This window comes from Peromyscus californicus, unplaced genomic scaffold, assembly GCF_007827085.1.
Source record: "Peromyscus californicus insignis strain IS unplaced genomic scaffold, ASM782708v3 Scaffold_17__1_contigs__length_78620276, whole genome shotgun sequence".
NCBI lineage: Eukaryota > Metazoa > Chordata > Mammalia > Rodentia > Cricetidae > Peromyscus > Peromyscus californicus.
The window spans coordinates 56500505-56520164 of record NW_026294469.1 but is presented as its reverse complement, the minus strand read 5'-3'; the positions used below and the strand labels follow the sequence as shown (position 1 = coordinate 56520164).

Sequence of the window (19660 nt, the reverse complement as noted above, 5' to 3'; positions counted from 1 at the left end):
TGTTAATTGGTACAAATATGAAAAGACAGAATGTGTGGGATTTCTTTTTTCCAAGATGGGATCTCATGTAGCCTAGGCTGACCTCAAACTCCCTATGTAGCTAAGGATGACTTCGAACTCATGATCGGCCTGCTTCTGCTTCCCAAGACCTCAGATTACCTGCACTTGACACCAAGCCTGGCCAGTTTGTGATATTAGTAACATGAAGAGGAGGAGGAGGAGGAGAACAGAATATTTTTTGTATGTGACTGCAATTAAATGGTTTTTCTTTTAAAAACAGATTATTGCAACTATGAAATTTTGCACTAAATCTGGGTGTGGTGTTGCAAGCTTGTAATCCTAGCACTTAGAAGGCTGTGGCAGGAGAATCATAAATTCAAGACCTGCCTGGGCTACAAGGTAAGATCTTGCCTAAAAGATGCCATGTTTATTGGATTTCTAACACTATAACAAACATCTGTGATAAATAAGCTTTAGAAGAGGAAGGATCGCCGGGCGGTGGTGGCACAAGCCTTTAATCCCAGCACTTGGGAGGCAGAAGCAGGCGGATGTCTGTGAGTTTGAGATCAGCCTGGGCTACAGAATGAGTTCTAGGAAAGGCACAAAGCTACACAGAGAAACCCTGTCTCAAAAAAAAAGGAAGAGGAAGGATCTATTTAGACTCATACTTTGGAGGTTTCAGTCTATGGTCAGTTGGCCCCGGTGCTTTTGAACGAGGGGCAGACATCACTGTGGAAGTAAGTAGTGAAGAAACTAGTCATTTCATGGTGCCCGAGAAGCAAAGAGAAAATAAGGTGAGTTAGGGTCACAATAGCCCCTTCAGGGTCGTACCCCATTTGACCGGGAAACTTCCAATAGGCCTTGCATCTTAAATATTCCACTGCCCTAACAGCTTCATGGGCTAGGGACCGAACCTTTCACACATGGGCCTTTGAGGGATGTATCTAACCCTTAGAAGAGGTTTAATGTAATCCTCCTGATCATCACAAAGAAAATACCTACTGAACAAAGTACAAAACATACTGATATGTAAGAGTCAACAAAACATAAGAAAGGCACAAAGAGAGGGAAAGGAAAACAATAACACCTATAAGATAGCAAGCATATAGAAAGCATCAATAGGGTCTATATTACTACTGAAAATTTAAGTGAATAATATCTTCAATCAAAAGAGAGCGGTGGAATGGATTAAAGAAAATATGACCCCATGATATATTATCTACAAGAGACTGACTTTAGAGAGAAGGATAAATAGACTGAAAGTAAAAGGATAGGAAAGATCATCATGTGAATAGTAACCAAAGAGCACACATGGCCAAAACGATACCAGACAAAAGGGATGTATTTTTACAGTTTCATACATATACACCATATATTGTGATATTGTAATTACCATTGCCCTCTGATATCCTCTTCCATTCCCTCAGAACCCTTTCTTCCCAATTAGTCCTCCAGTCTCTACACCATTGAAGAAAATGGCATCTCTTCCCATAGCAAACATTAACAGTCAAGAGATCCTTGGGAAGGGCTGTGGCCTTGTAGGTACCTCCTGTATCCACGATGGGATGTTGAAAGGGCCCAATCCTGCTCAAGTATCCATAGCTGCTGTGTGTTCATGATTGCAACAGCATTTCATGACCTTCTTTCCCTCTCTTCAACTTTTATTTTTGCCCCCTCTTCTGAAATGTTCCCTGGGCCTTGGGGAGGGGAGTGTGACATAGGTGTCCATTTAGGGCTGAGCACCTGACAGTCACTCAGCCCTTTCAGCAGATAAGAGTCTTGGACTTCATCATCTCTCTCTACAAAAGGGAGCTTCGGTGTCCCAGCCTGAGAACAGCATTCATCTTTGAGTCTAAACACAAATACGTAGAAGGAAGGTGGGCAGCATGTCCATCTAAAGAAACAATGGGGGGTTGAAGAGATGGCTCAATGGTTAAGAGCACTGGCTGCTCTTCCAGAGGACCCAGGTTCAATTCCCACCACCCACATGGCAGCTCACAACTGTCTGTAAGTTCAGATCTCCAGGATCTGACACCTTCACACCAATGCATATAAAATAAAGTTAAAATTTAAAAAAAAAGAAAAGAAACAATGGTAGTATAATCTCTGCTTGGGCCCAAGATCTTCTCAGCCGTAGGCTTTTGACCAGGTTTATGGTACCAGATGTAGATTCCCTCTTCTACAGTGGGCCACGAATGCAGTCACAAACTGGTTGGTTAACCCCAATATAGTAATGCCACTATTGCACCAGGCGGCATATCTCACCTGGTGAGTCAGTATTGTAGCCAGCATGGACTACAGCTGGATGACACCATTGAAGCTTCTTTTTCCCCAGGAGTCTGAAAGCAGGCAAGCAGAAAAGGCGTTTCCGGTGCAGTTCCAACTTATCTGTGTCCTATAGCCAAAGGTGTGTGGTGTCTTCAGCAGTAGGGTCTTGATATCTAGTTTGGGTCATCAATTAAGAGAGATGCCAATACCCTGTGTTGCTTTGGAGACCACTGGATCCCTTTGGATAACAACTCATAAGGAGGTATTCTACACCTGACACTTATTATTTAAAAGCCTGTGCCTTCTGGGAGCTGCATTACCCACTACCGAAGGTTACTGCCATTTCAAACTCTTCTTACTGTTATTGTTATTTTGTTTTAATTATTTTTTAGTCTATAAAATAATAAGTTTTGCCGGGCGGTGGTGGTGCCCACCTTTAATCCCAGCACTTGGGAGGCAGAGCCGGGCGGATCTCTGTGAGTTCGAGGCCAGCCTGGGCTACCAAGTGAGTTCCAGGAAAGGCGCAAAGCTACACAGAGAAACCCTGTCTCGAAAAAAAAAAAAAACCAAAAAATAAACAAAACAAGTTTCTCTTTATGGCTTTTTCACGCACCCCAAGTTTTCACTAACTCTCCTCTGTTCCTCCACATTTCCCCCATCCTCCCACTCCAAACCCACTTCACCTTTTCATACCTGGCATTTCCTTTTGCCCTACTTTTACCTCTCTTGTGTTGTACTGCCCCCTGCTCCCCCAACCTATGGCCTCTCCTTTCCTCCACGATTCCTTGCTTATTTCTTGGTGTCTTAGTTAGGGTTTCTATCACCGAGACAGAAACACCATGACTTAAAAAAACAAGTTGGGGAGGAAAGGATTTATTGGGCTTACACTTCCACGTTGCTGTTCATCATTGAAGGAAGTCAGGGCAGGAACTCAAACAGGGCAGGATCTGGAGGCAGGAGCTGATATGCAGAGGCCATGGAGGGGTGCTGCTTACTGGCTTACTTCCCATGGCTTGCTCAGTCTGCTTTCTGATAGAAGCCGGGACCTCCAGCCCAGGGATGACCCCACCCACCATGGGCTGGGCCCTTCCCCCTTGATCACTAATTGAGAAAAAGCCTTACAGCTGGATCTCATGGAGGCATTTCCGCAGCTGAGGCTCCTTCCTCTCTGATGACTCTAGCTTGTGTCAAGTTGACACACAAAACCAGCCAGTATACCTGGCCTCTCCACTCATTCCAATTTAAATATAAAAACTCACGTATAAGAAAGAACATATAAGTTGGGCGTGGTGGCACACACCTTTGATCTCAACCCTCAGGAGGCAGAGGTGGGTGGATCCTCTGTGAGTTCGAGACCAGCCTAGTCTACAGAGTGAGTTCCAGGACAGCCATGGCTACACAGAGAAACCCTGTCTCAAAAGGAAGAAAATATGTTGTTTCTCTTCCTGAGCCTGGATTCCTCACTTTGTACAATTTTTTTTCCCCGTTCCATCAATTTTCCTGAAAGTTTCATCTTGCTTATAGCTTAATAAAATCCTGTTGTATATCTGTGGGGCATTTTTTTTATTATTAGTTGATGGACATCTAAGCTGGTCCCACTTTTTTTTTCTTTTTTTTTGGTTTTTCGAGACAGGGTTTCTCTGTGTAGCTTTGCGCCTTTCCTGGAACTCGCTTTGGAGACCAGGCTGGCCTCGAACTCACAGAGATCCGCCTGGCTCTGCCTCCCGAGTGCTGGGATTAAAGGCGTGCGCCACCACCTTTTTTTTTTTTTTTTTTTTAAAGATTTATTTATTTATTTTGTATACAGCATGTATGACTACAGGTCAGAAGAGGGCACCAGATCTCATTACAGATGGTTGTGAGCCACCATGTGGTTGCTGGGAATTGAACTCAGGACCTCTGGAAGAGCAACCAGTGCTCCCAACCTCTGAGCCATCTCTCCAGCCCCCCTAAGCTGGTCCCACTTTTTATCTATTGTAAATAGAGCTGCAAGGAGCATGAATGAACACACATCTCTGTAGTAAGATACAGAATCCTTTGAGCATATGCCTAGGAGTGGTCTAGGTGGGTCACGTGGCAGTACTATTTTGAGTTTTCTGAGGATCCTCCACATCCACTTCCACAGTAATTGTACCAGTCTGCATTCCCACCCACAGGGAATGAGGTTTCCTTTTCCCCACATCCTTGCCAACATTTGCCATCGTTAAATAATCTCATAAACTTTTTAAAGTGTGTGTGTGTGTGTGTGTGTGTGTGTGTGTGTGTGTGTGTGTGTATCTGTGACATGTGAGTAAGTACTGAGAAAGCCAGCAGAGGGCATCAGATTCTCCTGAAGCAGGAGTTGTAGGCAGTTGTGAGCTGCCTGACCTGGGTGCTGGGAACTGAACTGAGGTCCTCTGCAAGAGCAGCAAGCACTCTTAACCACTGAGCCGTCTCTCTAGACGGAAAGAATCTCATGAACTTTGAAGGAGGCAAACCCAGAGCTAGTCCAAATTCAAGCAACAATACTTAACCCAGTGGTCGTAATTCAGTCTTAAGTAAATGAAAGTTGGAAGGCTCAGCTTAAAAGGGAAAGAAAAGAACAAGGGGATGTCATTGTTTTAGACTGCGACATCATTCCCAGCTGTGACAAATAATGAAATCAATGTGAGGAAATTGTTCAGTATCTGGTGCACAGATGGCCCTGAAGACACACAGATGAATCAAATAAGTCACTGACCCCTTCCAGAGTCTATCCAGTTTCAAATCTTGGTAACTATTTTAAGCTTACAGCCTTTAAAAGTTATTCCTAAATACAATGTGCTAAGAATAGCTACTTTTAAATGATAAAGCAGAATAAAAACAAAAAATTTTATGTGTGTGTGTGTGTGTGTGTGTGTGTGTGTGTGTGTGTGTGTGTGCGCGCGCGCCTGCTTCTGTTGTTTGAACAATATGTGAGTTTGTCTAGCTGCTAAGGCTGAGAAACAATGATCTTGTTATTCAAATCACATACCTCTGAGCCCTTGAAATCCATGTTCAGGCTTCATGGCAGCCCCTTTAATGATTCCGTAAGGGTCACTCTGCCTTTTGAGGTTTATAGAGCTTGGAACCTCAGGTACAAGTTGGCCACCAGCACCTGGCACCGTACCTTCAGGAGGCTGGAGTCTGTGTGCACGGTCCTTCCTTCCTCCTCTCTCCTCCCTCCTCCCAGAGCCTCTGCTTCAGGCCAGATTGAAAACCAGCATGGTGGCAGAGTTCCAAACACAAAGTGCCCCAGGGCCTGCACAGCCTCTGCAGCATCCCAGACTAGCCAGGCTTGGCAAAACATTTTTGTATCTTGGTCACGCCTTGCCTTACCTATGCAGCAGCTGCAGGAAGGTCAAAATGCTTTTAGCTGAAATGCAACTGATAAATGGGGGAGATCTTCTTACCCCTTTTCAAAGTTCAAGGATTAAATGAGGGTGGGTGAGGAAGAAGTGTGAGCTAGCTTTCCAATCCTGGGAAGGAGTGAACAGGCAGTCATTCATAAAACTATACAGGCCCACAAAGGAGCATTCTCTCTGCCTTCCACCCTGTACTGGTTAGAGTTTGGGGCAACTTGACACAAACCAGAGTCACCCAGGAAGAGAGTGACTCCATCTCTTGCCTCCATCAGATTGGCTGGTGCTTATGTCTAGGGGACATTTTCGTGATTGTTGTTGATTGATAGCGAAGGACCCGGCCCGTGGTGGGCCAGGCCGGCTCTAGGCAGGTGGACCTAGGCTGTAGAAGAAAGGTAAGCAAGGCCACAAGCAGAGTTCCTCCATGGTCTCTGCATCAGCTCCTGCCTGGGTTTCCCTCAATGATGATCGGTAATCAGTAAGCCAAAAAAAAAACCAACAACAACAAAAAAACAAACCTCCCCAAGTTGCTTTTGGTCAGTGTTTTATCCCAGCAACAGAAAGCTCACCAGGACACACCAGTCCTCTCCTCTCACCACCTTGGAAACTGTCTCCGTGATCATTAGTAATGTCCTCTGTAGCTGCCTGGCCTTAGCTTTGCTTCCCTGCTAGCTCCGTCTGATGTACTCTGGTGCTATGGAGAAGGTAAGATGCCTGGGTGTATCTGGCTTCTTGCCGTGGGATCCCTGCAGTGTGGCCCCAAGCTAAGTCTGCTTCCAGCCTTCAGAATGAGACGGCCTCTCTCATTACCGGCTGGGAACGGGGCCTGCTGTAGATCAAGCCATTCCCACTGAGGGCTGGAGGGTTAGTCTGAGGTTTTCCTCTGTTTTTCTATGGCTCATCTGTGGTGTTTCACTGAAGCAGGACACAGGGACATAGTTTGTGGTCTGGTGAGGCCCAATACACTTCATATCAGAAAGTCAGAGCCACTTTAGCTAGAAAGATAATCCCTGGGAGACTGGACAGGCACCCAGGTCATGGCCATCTTGCTGTGGCCCACAAGCAGACAGCAAGCAGGGTCCCCTTAGCTCACAGAGGAGGGCCCTTCAGCAGGAAAAGCCGCCCCTCCTGTCTGAACACTGCTACAAAGCCCTAAATGGGACCCCTGTGGGGCTTTGTCTGTAAAACCTGCAGAGAATAAAAGCCTGTAAAACTCTCAGGCGTTTGTGCAGCCGGCTCCCTGACTCACTGAGTCTGTGTGTGGTTTTGAGGCTTGCAGGAGTTCAGCCCCCAGAAACGCTACGTTTCCAGCTCCGAAGTAAGAAAAGGAAAGAAAGGGCCTCGAGGGGCCAAAGACTGTGATGGAAGTGTGAGGCGCTGAGTGTGTAAGCTGTCAGTGTGTCCAAAGGCCCCAATTAGGGTATTCACGGAAATCCACAAAACCAAGCCAGAGGCCTAAGAGTGGCCCCTTGGTGCCGTGTGGGTCTGGTTTCTCCTGTGGCACCCAGAGTGGCAGGAATGGCCTGTGACACAGTCAGAACCCATCTGGGTAGACGTGTCACTCACAGCTGAGGACAGACCATTGACCCAGTTATAGAGAGCACAATTGGGTCTTTTCTCAGTGAGACAGGAGCAGGAAGAGATTTTTAGTTCTGAAAGCCCAGGCATCTTCCTGTGAGTGATTTTACACTTAATGCCAGGAAATGGGTTTAGTGGCATTACTGGCGGTGGTCAGTCGGCAGCAGGCCGTTTTTGTACTTGCTAATTCCTTCACTTACCCTTTCTTGAAGACCACCCCCTCCTCCCAACAACAACAAGCACGATCCTTTTGTTGGGTGAAGTGTGGAATCAGGGAGCACATACCTGAGGCTTTGGCTGCTCCTGTGAAAGTAGGGTGCCCTGCAGGGGCCTGGAGCAGCCTCCTGATGTTCTGCAGAGTGGCTCAGGTTAGTACACTGGCCTCAGCGGATTGCATGGTTGGGCTCATTCTGACAGCCACAGACTGGGCCTGCAATGTCTCAAAAAGGCCAATGCAAATGGTCTCCCCAGAAAATAGTTATCCGGTATTCATGATACAAAATGAGCCTTTGAATATTTATTATGAGCACACAGCATTATTTTTTTTTTTCTAAGAACATACAAAGATCTTCTACCACAATGATCTTGTTCCAGCCTTAAAATATTAGCTGTCACTTCTTTCATGGCCCTGGTGAAAAAGGAAATTCTTCAACTCTTTTCCATTTAACACAATCGCCTCCTCATTCACGGATCTCTTTGTGGACACCTAAGCTTGCGGATTATGCCGGTGACATGGCCACAAAGCAGCATGATTGACAGCTCCGGCTGGTGACAGGGTGGTCACATGTGGGACAGCTTCGGTGGGATGAGTCCCGCCCACTGTGGTCTCCCTGGGAAGGGACAGGAAGGTGTGAACAGGAAAGTGTGATACAGACACTCCATCCTCACCTTTGCGGGGATCTTGCTTTTAACTTGAGAGCCCATGGCAGCAGGGAATAAGAACACCTGGAACACCTGCCTGATGCCTCTGTTGGTGCCAGACAGTAACCCTAGGGCTGCTAATCTGCCTCCATGGGCCATGTACCTGTCAGCCTCCTTAAGGTTCATCACGTGTATTTTTCAAGCTGGGTGGGCGGCTTCATATTCCCTAGCAGAGTGCCAATGTGCCTTGTGTACCAGGGCACTGGGTGCAGATAAACTACATACAGGCAAGTCCTGTGCACACCAACCCTATGCAGGAGTACCATGTGCAGGCATGTTATGCACAGGCATGGCCTGTGGAAATATGCAATATGTAGACATATCCTGGACAGACACACTGCCTACAGGCCATATTAGCAGTAGGTTCTGTATATGGACTGAGCCCCTCAAAGAAGTCACAGTGCTAGAGTCTGATTTAGATTCTAGTCTCTGTCCCACCCCTCAGAACCACCCTGGATTCAGACGTGTGAAAGCCTCACTAGCCTCTGGTGCACTGGTTTGGTCACACTGACTTTCTTCACACTTTTCAGGCCACATATATTCACTATCAGAGAGATAAACGTGATGGTAGTGAGTGTGCACACAGCAGACATTCCCTTGATCTGCCTTCCCACAGGCAACCTTATGTCACGGCAGAGACTGGTCCCTGAAAGGAGGCTCTGCCACATTCACTAACATTAGCAGTGTTCCTTGCAGGAAAGGATCCCACAGTACACCGTTTTCTTTCATTCTCTCTTGGCCATGGGCACAAGGCTTCATTGGCCTTTAGGGAGACAGCCTGTGCTCACTCTACAAGGAACCTGTCCCTGCCATCCCAGTCAATACTCAGGAGAACAATGGCTTTATTTGTAGTTTCACAATTTATTTATTTTTATTTTTTTTTAAATTTATTTATTTATTATGTATACAGCATATATGACTGCAGGCCAGAAGAGGGCACTAGATCTCATTACAGATGGTTGTGAGCCACCATGTGGTTGCTGGGAATTGAACTCAGGACCTCTGGAAGAGCAGTCAGTGCTCTTAACCTCTGAACCATCTCTCCAGCCCTAGTTTCACAATTTAAATAACCAGAATGTTTAAAACTTCTTATGTTGCTTTAAGATTGATTTAGAGAGCAGCAGAAGTGGAAACAACCTTCTCACTACGTAGCAGTGAGCCACCAAGTCGTTAAAGCAGCCAAGCAGGGTTGAAATTTAGTTTTCCAACAAGGCAGGTGCCAGGGAGCCCTGCTGGTCTCTCTTCCTGGGACGTCTCTGGGTGGCTGGCCCTGACAGGAACCACTGAGTGCACTCAGCCATTCCCATCTCCTGAACTACATATTAGGAGGTGACTCTGAGAATAGATGTTCCAGACTCAAGGAAACTACCTTAGAACTTGACCAGTCGATGCCATCTCCAAAGCCTTTCAAGAAACACCATCACCAACAGGCAGCATTTGAACAATCCAGACAAATGCTTCAACACCAGTGACATGTTCTCATTAGTTCATGGAACACTGGCATGTTTGGGAGTCCCTCGGGTCCCCCTGACCAACAACTCAAGGGATGGTATCCTTTGACTGCCACTGGGGGTTTTGATAGTCAATGGCTCCTGCTCAATGGAATGTTTGTTGTGTCTCCAGACAGCCGTGCTCCCCATCTAGAAACCAAAACTTCTAGACCAGCAGAACTTAAGTTTGCTAAAAAGGAAGCGAAATTTTCCTAGGGGGTCACTAGGGGCGCTAGAGAGTGGACCCATTCCCTTTACCACCCCTTGATTACTGGACACATGGATCCTAGCCATGGGAGAAACCATACCATATGGTAGATGCTGGTTAAAAATATATACAGCATACAGCCTCTTGAGGAACCCTCCCCCTACACTTCAAAAGGCCATTCCACTGTCCTATCCAGCCAGCTGCTTCAGGATGGTGGGAAATATGGCCAGACCAGAGGATTCTATGAGCATGGGCCCACTGCTGCTCTTCTCTGGCTATGGAGTGAGTTTCTTGGTCAGGAGTAATGCTGTGTGGAATACTATGACAGTAGATGAGGTGTTCTATAAGACCATGGATGGTGGTTTGGGCAGAAGCACTGCACTCAGGAAAAGCAAATCCACAACCAGAATAAGTATCTACCTCAGAAAGGACACGGTGTTGTCCTTTCCACAAAGGAAGTAGTCCAATGTAGTCAACCAGGCCACTGGTTGGTCACCCCAGAGAATGATGCTGTATCAGGGGCTCAGTGTTGGTCTCTGCTGCTGGCAGATCTAGAACTCAGCAGCAGCTGTATCCAGGTCAGCTTTGGTGAGTGGCAGTCCATGTCATCAAGCCTATGTATAGCCTCCATCTCTGCCACCATGGCCGCTTTGTTCATGAGTCCATTGGGCAATGGCAGGGATGGCTGGGGAAAGAGGCTGACTGTCCACAGAACGGGTCATCCTATCTCCTTGATCACTGAACTCCTCCTCAGCTGAAGTTACCTTCTGATGAGCATTGACATGGGACACAAGTATCTTCACATCTTTTGCCCATTGGAAGGGATCTACCCAGGTACTTCTTCCCCAGACGTCATTCTCACCCATTTTTCTGATCATGTTCTTTCCAAGTCCCTGACCATCCAATCAAACTATTGGCTACAGAAAGGCTAAGAATTCAGGAGCTGTTCAGTACACAGGGTCCGACATCACTGCCATCCCAATCTGGTACTGGAATCCATGAGGATTCCTGGAGAGATGCTGTTTTTCAGTCTACGTTGGAATCCTGAGGAAGTTCATTTTACTACTGGCCATAGAAACAGGATAGATGAACTTACCAGCAAGAGTGATGGCAACATCAAAGCTTCCTTCTTCCGTGCCCTTTTATATGGCCTGCCACCAGAAAACGTGGTCCAGATTTACAGTGTGTCTCCGAAATTCAAACAACCTGATTTAAGAAAATCCCTCACAGGTATGCCCAGCAGCTTGGGTTGTAGTTGATCCCAGATGTACTTGGTAACTAAGATCATCCATCACAATAGCTAAGCAATTCACATTACTAATCAGTGCCACTGTTATCACTGGGCTCCAGTCTCTCCTGGAGTGATCTGACAGGCTTTAGAACGGTACATCTCTCTCTTCTCAGGAGACAAGCTGCCCCTTCAATGGGCATCAAGCTCCCAACCTTTTCCTTCTAGCATCAAATTCCTAGGAAAATTCCAGTTTCTTAGGTGCTGCAGTTGCAATAACGTGCTAGCCCAGGAAGGGACACAAGGGACTCTAGAATATCTTCATTTCTGTCAGGATGGTAACCGGCCTTGAAAAATAGATGGGTGGGGGTTGGCCAGGCAGAGATGGGAAGTGTAGAGAAAGAAAACTGAAGAGGTTTTACAATCTTAGAAGAAAGCATTTTGGTGAGAAAAACCTCCTTTACATTATTGCCAACTTTGTTAGAAACTTAAAGAAACGTAAAATTTACACATTAAAAAAAGCATGGAAAAGGCTGTTGATTGCAGAGACGCTTCTCTGATTAAGGCATCTGTTTATGAACATAAATATGTTTAGAAGGCAGTTGATGCTGTCAGTTCAAATAAACAACAAAACTATGTTCTCCTATTGGGATTACACACGCCTTAGGAATGGGTTTTTGACTGATTTTACAGTACTGAGGAGGTTGAGGTGCCCAAGGGAGAGGAAGAAGGAGAAGGTCCTACCAGTAACATGGGTGACAGAGAATACTGAGGAACTCTGTCCCCAAAAAAGATTTCCAAGAAGATTAAAGTTTCATTGACTTACTTCTTCTTTTACTTTCCTGACTGCTCATGTTGAAAGTTGGTCTCTGAGTAGGGCCATCGATAGGTGCTGTCTTAGGGTATAGATTACTGTGAAGAGACACCGTGACCACAGCAACTCTTATAAAGTAAAACACTTCACTGGGGTGGCTCGCTTTCAGTTTCAGAGGTTTAATCCATTATCATCACGACAGGGAGCATGGCACTGTGCAGGCAGACATGGTGCTGGAGTAGTAGATGAGCCCTACATCTTGCAGGCAACAGGAAGTTGACTGACACATTAGATGGTATCCTGAGCATAGGAAACCTGACCATAGGAAAGCCCACCCCCACAGTGACACACTTCCTCCAACAAGACCAAACCCACTCCAACAAAGCCACATCTCCTAAGAGTGCCACTCCCTATGAGATTTTAGGGGGTCAATTACATTCAAACTACCAAAAGTGCTTAGGTCTTGAGGGTCTATCCTCACTAGTAGACTACTCCACTTATGGTTAATGGACCAATGCATCATCTCCAGAAGGGTGCCTGAATGCCAGTCTGGTTATCTATTAGATGTTGTTCTCTTGGTACTATGCAGGGTTCTCACCAACAAGAAGGCCTTCATTGGATGTAGCTTCATGGCTTTGGCCTTCTCAATGCTCCTAACTATAGGAAATAAATTATTTTCCTTTAAAACATTCCCAGTCTCAGGGATTCTGCTACAGTAACAGTACATGGACTAAAGCAGTGCCACCATCCTCAAAGCCTAGTGCTGCACAGCTTTCAGCTTCAGGAGTTGAAATGGTTGCCTCTGAGAGGCAGACTGCCAGAGTGTGGGCATCCACCTATATCTCCTGTCTGCACAATCTAACCCTTCTGAGCCAAAAGACAGCAGCATTTATGTTCATACTGCGATTGCTCTTGGTTTTTAGTAAGCGTGGAATGTCTACAGGCGTTAAATTAGAGCTCATTTAAAACCAACTCACAGAGCTCTTTGTTCCAGATTTTTACCTAGGTATAAATTAAACATCTTTTTAAAAAGACTGACTGTGCAAAAGAGTTTTTGTAAACAGACATTTCCTGTCCCAACCACCCAGTCCCAAATAACCAACTCAGAGACTGAATATGAATTATAAATGCTTGGCCAATAGCTCAGGCTTGTTACTAGCTAACTCTTACACTTAAATTAACCCATATCCCTTATTACACTCTGCCACATGGTGGTACCTTTATTAGCATGGTACATTAATCTCCTGCTTCCTTCTGCATCTGGCTGGCAACTCCTCTGACTCTGCCCTTCTTCCTCCCAGAATTCTCTCTGTCAGGCTGTTTCACCCAATCTCTTCCTACCCAGCTATAGGCCAATCAGCTTTTTAAACAATGAAAGCAATGCACATTTACAGTGTACAAAGATTGTCCCACACCAAGTTTTTCAAAGTTTTTGTTTTATGTTCTGGTACTAAGGACTGAACCCAGGATCTTTCGCATACTAAACATGTAAACAAACATGCTTCCTACAACCCAAATGAGGATTCTTTACTCATAGAAGCACCAATCATTGTTAAATTATCACCAGATTTTACATGTAATTCTTTACAGGATGTCTGACACTGTGCTGGTTAAATCTGCAGTATAACTAGTTTTTAAAATAAGTAGCCACTGTGTTATCTAGTGCTGCAGAACAAATTACCATAGACATCATGGTTTAAAACTATTTATTATTTCTGTGTAAAAGAATTTGGGCAGTTTGGTTGGGCAGTGCTCGGGACTCTCCTTTGGCAAGGCTGTTAACATGGCATTGCCTGGGACTGGAGTCTCATCTGAATGCCCACCAAGGAAGTTCACTTACTGACCGATCTAGTAAGATCTGGGCCAAGAGCTTCAGTGTGTAGTTCGCTGTGGGTCACAGGCCACCCACAATTCCTCCCACGATAGCAATTGGCTTCCCTAAGGCCTCCAAGGAGTCTGTTAGCAACACAGTCATCAGTACTTTTGGGAACATGACTACTGGAGGGAAACAGTCAACCCTGGGGAGGGAGTTACATAAGGCTGTAACAGGGCTGGGGCCATTAAAGAAGCTGTCTAGCCAGGTGGCGGTGGTACTCGTCTTTAGTCCCAGCACTTGGGAGGCAGAGGCAGGTGGATCTCTGTGAGTTCCAGGCCAGCCTGGGCTACAGAGTGAATTCCAGGAAAGACTCCAAAGCTACACAGAGACCTAAAGACCCCAAACGTCATGTTTCCAAGACAATAATGAGGCACAGGAACTGAATACCCAGAAGAAGTAGGAGGTAGAGTCATTTTTAAAGTGTTCCATTTGTTTCCATACTTTTTCTCTTGAGCATAACATAAAGGCAAAGCAGCAGTTTCACAGAAACAAACAGCACAACCCTCAGGAAATGAAGGACCAGAAAGAACATTACAAAACATGCACTACTCTTGAATCTTCTGGAGTGTGGTCAAATGCCCACACAAATGTGAAGTGACATCACATGTGACAAATGAAATCTGTAGTAAGCTGGATCGGGAAAAGTACTACCTGCGTATCTTGTTGAAATCTTTTGCAGAGGGCCAAGTGTGGCGGTGCATGCCTTTAATTCCAGAACTTGGGAAGCAGAGGTAGGTTGAGCTCTGTTGAGTTCAAAGCCAGCCTGGTCTACACAGTGAGTTCCAAGACAGCCAAGGCTACATAGAGACCCCATCTCAAAAAGCAAAATAAAACAAAGAAACAACAAAATGTTTGCCAAAATCCTCCCTTCTTCTTTCTTTTTGCTTTTATACTGGTTCTCACTCCATCCCAGGTTGGCTTCTCATGCCAATCCTCTTGCATCAGGTTCCTAAGTGCCAGCACCACAGGCATGAGTTATCACATCTGGCTTTACAAGTCTGATCTCTAGGCAAGAGAAAAATGAGAACGCAGAGATTTGCTTTTCTGTCAGACTCACAATTATTCCTTTTAACTGTAGTTGGGTTTAAGTAATCCAAACTTAAAATGCTACCCAGACGAAATCCCAGGTCTACTCGGCAGCAACACCGATGCTTCTCAGAAGGCTGCTGGCTGGGCCTGTGACCATGCTCAGAAGATGCGCCAGTGACTAGCCAGATGCAGTCACTCACCTTACACCTTCTGGGTGGCATGCTGCCTTCCTGACCTCATATGCACTGCCCTTTAACCATTCCTGCAGGAGGTCCTTCCCATCCCCTTTTGAGCCCACAGAATTCCCCTCATTCTGTCAGGCGGTACGTGTCTGCAAAGGTCATGTCCAAACTGCATCCAGGAGCAGCTGTCGTGTCCAGAGCTAAATACAGTAAGCAACACTAGGAGACAAACCACCTTTCCCACTGTCTTTACAGAGAACAGGAAGACACTATCTCGGCAACCAGCTAACAGAGAAAAGAAATTTCTTAGGGGAAAGAAAACTATGCGATAGAGGAGAAGAAATCAGAACACATTCTGAAGCTTGGGAACAATTAGAAGGATAAAGTCAAATTCTAATTTTTATAATGTGATATCATATAGAAAGACAAGCTCAGTGAAAAACTCAAGTTTATTTCTGAATACACCACATTAAAACATATGCTGTATTTATTCAGAATGTCATAATCAATGCAAAAATAGAACTTCTCCCCTGTAAATGTTAACACTGTGAGCTAGATACATGATATTTAGTCAGGGCTTCGGGACTGAATTCTTTAAAAACAAATCTATACTTTATACATACTGGATTTATATACAAAATATATACAACAGCATAACTTTGGTGTAGAAAAATGAGATTACCAAAATATACCGGGTCATTTACACAAAATGTATTCTAGTTAACTTTTTCCAAGGGCTTCACCAATTAGCCGAACAGCAATACTCTTGCCTTCATCTGTCTGGATCACAAGCAGAGCTTCAAATCTGCCCACTGACTCTGGTCTGAAGTGCACGGGGATGTGGATGTAATGCCGGGCTCTGTGGAGAAAAGAAATGGGCGGGTGTGAAGTGACCGCCATCAGCAGTCACCTGCCACAGCCCAATGCTGGCACAGGCTTGATGAATCAAGAAGCACAGAATCCTATTTAAAATTCTTTCTTTTGTTTTTACAGACAGGGTTTCTCTGTGTAGCCATGGCTGTTCTAGAACTCCCTCTGGAGACCAGGCTGGCCTGGAACTCACAAAGATTCGTCTGCCTCTGCCTTCTGAGTGCTGAGATTAAAGGCCTGTGCCACCACACTCAGCCTATTTCTAACTTTTTAAAGCTAATATTTAACAAGATGCTGACAGAAAGGCAAGGAAAATCTAAAATGGAGACAGTACAACTGGAGAGCGTCTGCCCAGCATGCCTGCGGCCTGTGCTTTAACCCCAAGCACTGCTTTTGTCCCCTTGAGACAAGGTTCTCATATGCTCAGGCTGCCTCAAACTTGCTGCACAGCCAAGAATGACCTGGAACTTCAAATCCCTTACCTACACCTCCCACACTAGAATTCTGTGATGACCCCAGGGCTTCATGCCTGACAAAGGTAAGCACTCTTCCCGACTGAGCTACACCCCAGCCCCAAAACAAACAAAATGAAAATCAAAACAAAACACTCAGACTAACACAATATTGGGATTCTGTCTCTGGCTAGCAAATTAAAACAGGAAAGAGGGAATGTACATTGCTTCTCTGTACCTCATATACTAACACAAGTCACTACCTACAAGTGAGAAAAAAAAAAAAACAACTAAAAATCCTGGCTTTACCTAATTCAGGCAGCACATTGTAAAGAATTTAAAACCTGTCCCATTCTTATCAACGCTACTGTGCAATTTTGCTCTAAAATCTGATACCTTTATAAAAATTATTCTTGGAAGCTTTATTTTCCGATTATATAGACTGGCAAAGAGTGCCTATGTTTAAGAGCAATATTAACGGAGGCTTGTTCTTGTCCATAAAACTGTGCCCCCTTAGCCCAGCAGTGGTGGCACATGCCTTTAAACCCAGCACTGGGGAGGCAGGTGGATCTCTGAGTTCTAGGCCAGCCTGGTCTACAGAGTGAGTTCCAGGACAGCCAGGGCTGTTACACAGAGAAACCCTGTCTCAAAAAACAAAAAACAAAAACCTACACCAAACAAAACTGTGTCCCTAGATATACTGTATGGCTGTGGTGAATGATCTGTCTGCTCTTTATGCAGCCATCAGCTTTGGTTTAATCACTCTAAGTCAAAGCTGGGAGCTTTTAGACTTTCCCTCACGGCAAGGCCCTTCCTTCATCCTCGTCGCTGCCCAGAGTGACACGCTCTGAGGTTTGATGGTCAGAAACAGCACAGACTCTCACTAACAGCGTCCTCCTAATGAAACCTCTACTGGCTTTTGGGTGCAGAAGAGCATGCTGGGCTGGAAAGATGGCTCAGTGTTTAAAAGCACCTGCTGCCTCTTGCAGCAGACCCGGGTTTGATACCCAGCACCCACATGGAGGCTCATAACATCCGTAACACCAATTCCAGGGGATCCAATGCCCTCCTCTGCATTAGTTGGTCCCAGGCACACAAGTTACACATGTAGGCAAGGATTCATACACAGAAAATATAAATCAATCTTTTTAGAAAGTAGAAGGAGAGAACTAGTTGCTAAAAAGGTGTCCTCTTATCTCCATGTGTAGTGTACACACAGCCATACCAGTGCATGGTGACCCCTCCTCCCATATACATAATTACAAATAAAATTAGTCCTAAAAAAAAAAAAACTGGCATACTCTCTCAGGTTTCTAAGTTTCTTTAGATCCAGTATGATGGGATGGTTAACACTGTCAATCAGACAGGATGGGGTAGCCTTAGATGGGAAGACCCACAGGAATTCTGCACAGCATCAATCCATGGGCTGGATCCTGGATTGAGTACCAAGCAAGGAAGCTGACCACCAGCAGTCATCTCTTTTCTGGCTTCCTGACTGCAGATGCGTGTGACTAGCTAGCTCACAATCCTGCCTCCGTGAGGTGAAGGGAGCCCTTCCTCCTCCAGTGGCCGTGTTGTTAGGTGTTTTGCCTTGGCTAGGAGAGAAGTAACTAAGACACCCAGCTTGTATACAAACATGGGGCTCAACTATGCTATCTTCTAGCTCTAGGACAACAAGTCCACAACACAATTCACCTCAATTATAATGTTTACTTTTACCTGTGTTAACAATGTGCACTTTTTTTTTAAGGACAGAGTCTCATCATGTCTGTCTTAGACCTGTCACAGTCCAGGACAAGCTTCCATCTGCTGCAGCTCTCAAGGTACAAGAAATGACAGGGGTGTGCCACTATGACCGTCCACACTTCCTACATTTAAAAACTGGTTTTTGGAAGCTGAGTAAAATGCTATCTCGTATAAACATACGTATTTCTCATTAGTTCCTACTGTGGCTGCTACAGTGCAAGCTATAAGAATCTACAAGCAGCAGCAAAGTGGGACTGATTCCAGGCAGCTTCACACAGATAAACTACATCTTGTTAAAAATGGAGATGAAGCAAAAACATGAAATCATCTGACATTTCAACTGTCAAAATTACATTGGAATTTAGGTGATGTCAATATTTAATGAATGTGTAGTGTCTCAAAGATAACTAATTCTATTACCAGGAACAGACTGAATGCCTGTGGCCCTGCCCTTAAAGCCTGTCTTACACCTGTAATGGCTCAAAAACAAACAAACAAACAAAACCATGAGTCTCTGGGTAAGAAGAAAACAAGGTCTAGTCTTAGGCCTAACTCGGTGACATCTGACGGATGAGAACTGGGAAACATCACAACAAATGCTTCCCCAATTCACTGCACAACTTTTGTCTCAATCAGTGAAAACTTCAACTCATGGCCTCAGAAGTGACCAGTGAAAACAACATCTGAAGCAGAAACTATCCTACCAGTTAGCCGTGAGGTTATTAAGCTACAAGCCAGAGGGATTAGCACTGGAGCAAAGCCTGCAGGCTGCCACACTGTCAAGTGACCCACAGGGACCAACGACACACTCTAGGCAGTCTCCACTTCCTTGGCTACTTGTGAAAGTGAGCAGAGAGCACCTCGCTGCCAGCACCAGGAAGAGAAGCTGTAAAGAGGAACCTCCTCCTGCCCTCAACCCCAAAGCAGGCCCTGTACCCTCAGAAGAACACGGGCTTTCTTGATAAACTCACCTCAAAGAGTATTTGGAGTGTTTGATGTAGAAAGGCTCTCTGGGGCTCAAAAACTTCAGCTGGAAGTGAACAGGTAACATTTTGTGACAGCAGGAAAATTTGGTATTTGTCATACATAAAACCTGGCTTTGCTTAAAAGATAAACTGCATAAATTTAGATTCAGCCACAAAAATTAGGCAGGACAACAGAGAGTTGTGTAAATAGGAACACATTTTTAAAAGAGTTTTAACGTGAATTTTCTCCAGTTTTGACTAATGTAAATGTTACCTAGAAATGTACTGTGTGGTAGAGGATACAGAAGAAAAAAAAAGGTTAAAATTCTTTAAATTTGATTTTTAGATAAGAGATCATGAACTGCAAATGAATTTCTTTTCAGAGACAGTATTAAAGCATTTTTAAAAATTAATGCATTACAATTAAAATATTATAGAATATATTTCTAATCATTAAAAATGACCTTTTGGAAGCCCACAATAACATTTTCAACTTACTTTATGAGTTAAAAAAGAATTATTTCGCAAATTGACTTTCAGGGTCCTGGATTCCCCAAGTTTGGTTGGCAGGAACATGTAGACATCCTTCGGGGCATAGACTCCACAGTGACTCGAGTCAAGCTGCCTGCTTTGGGGACAGGGTTACAATGACAGGCCATTACTCAGTCTGTAGC

At 45.0% G+C, this 19660-nt stretch overlaps 1 protein-coding gene and 1 long non-coding RNA gene across 5 annotated transcripts in view; both read right to left on the bottom strand.

Moving 5' to 3' along the window:
• Nucleotides 1–7232, bottom strand: part of LOC128112943 (uncharacterized) — a 33977-nt gene extending 26745 nt beyond the window's left edge. Inside the window, exon 1 of the long non-coding RNA XR_008219236.1 lies at nt 5261–7232. This is a non-coding gene — a long non-coding RNA (uncharacterized LOC128112943). The remainder of the gene's footprint in view (nt 1–5260) is intronic.
• Nucleotides 7233–15384: 8152 nt separating this feature from the next.
• Cep192 (centrosomal protein 192) overlaps nt 15385–19660 on the bottom strand; it is an 88948-nt gene continuing 84672 nt past the window's right edge. For 3 of the 4 annotated variants that reach the window (XM_052742403.1, XM_052742406.1, XM_052742404.1), the window contains exons 44-46: nt 19485–19614; nt 18993–19051; nt 15385–15812 (exon numbers count right to left, since the gene is read on the bottom strand). In XM_052742403.1, the coding sequence (XP_052598363.1) occupies nt 15674–15812; nt 18993–19051; nt 19485–19614 (328 nt within the window). In that variant the 3' untranslated portion in view covers nt 15385–15673. The remainder of the gene's footprint in view (nt 15813–18992; nt 19052–19484; nt 19615–19660) is intronic. The other variant, XM_052742405.1, reaches the window with a different exon arrangement.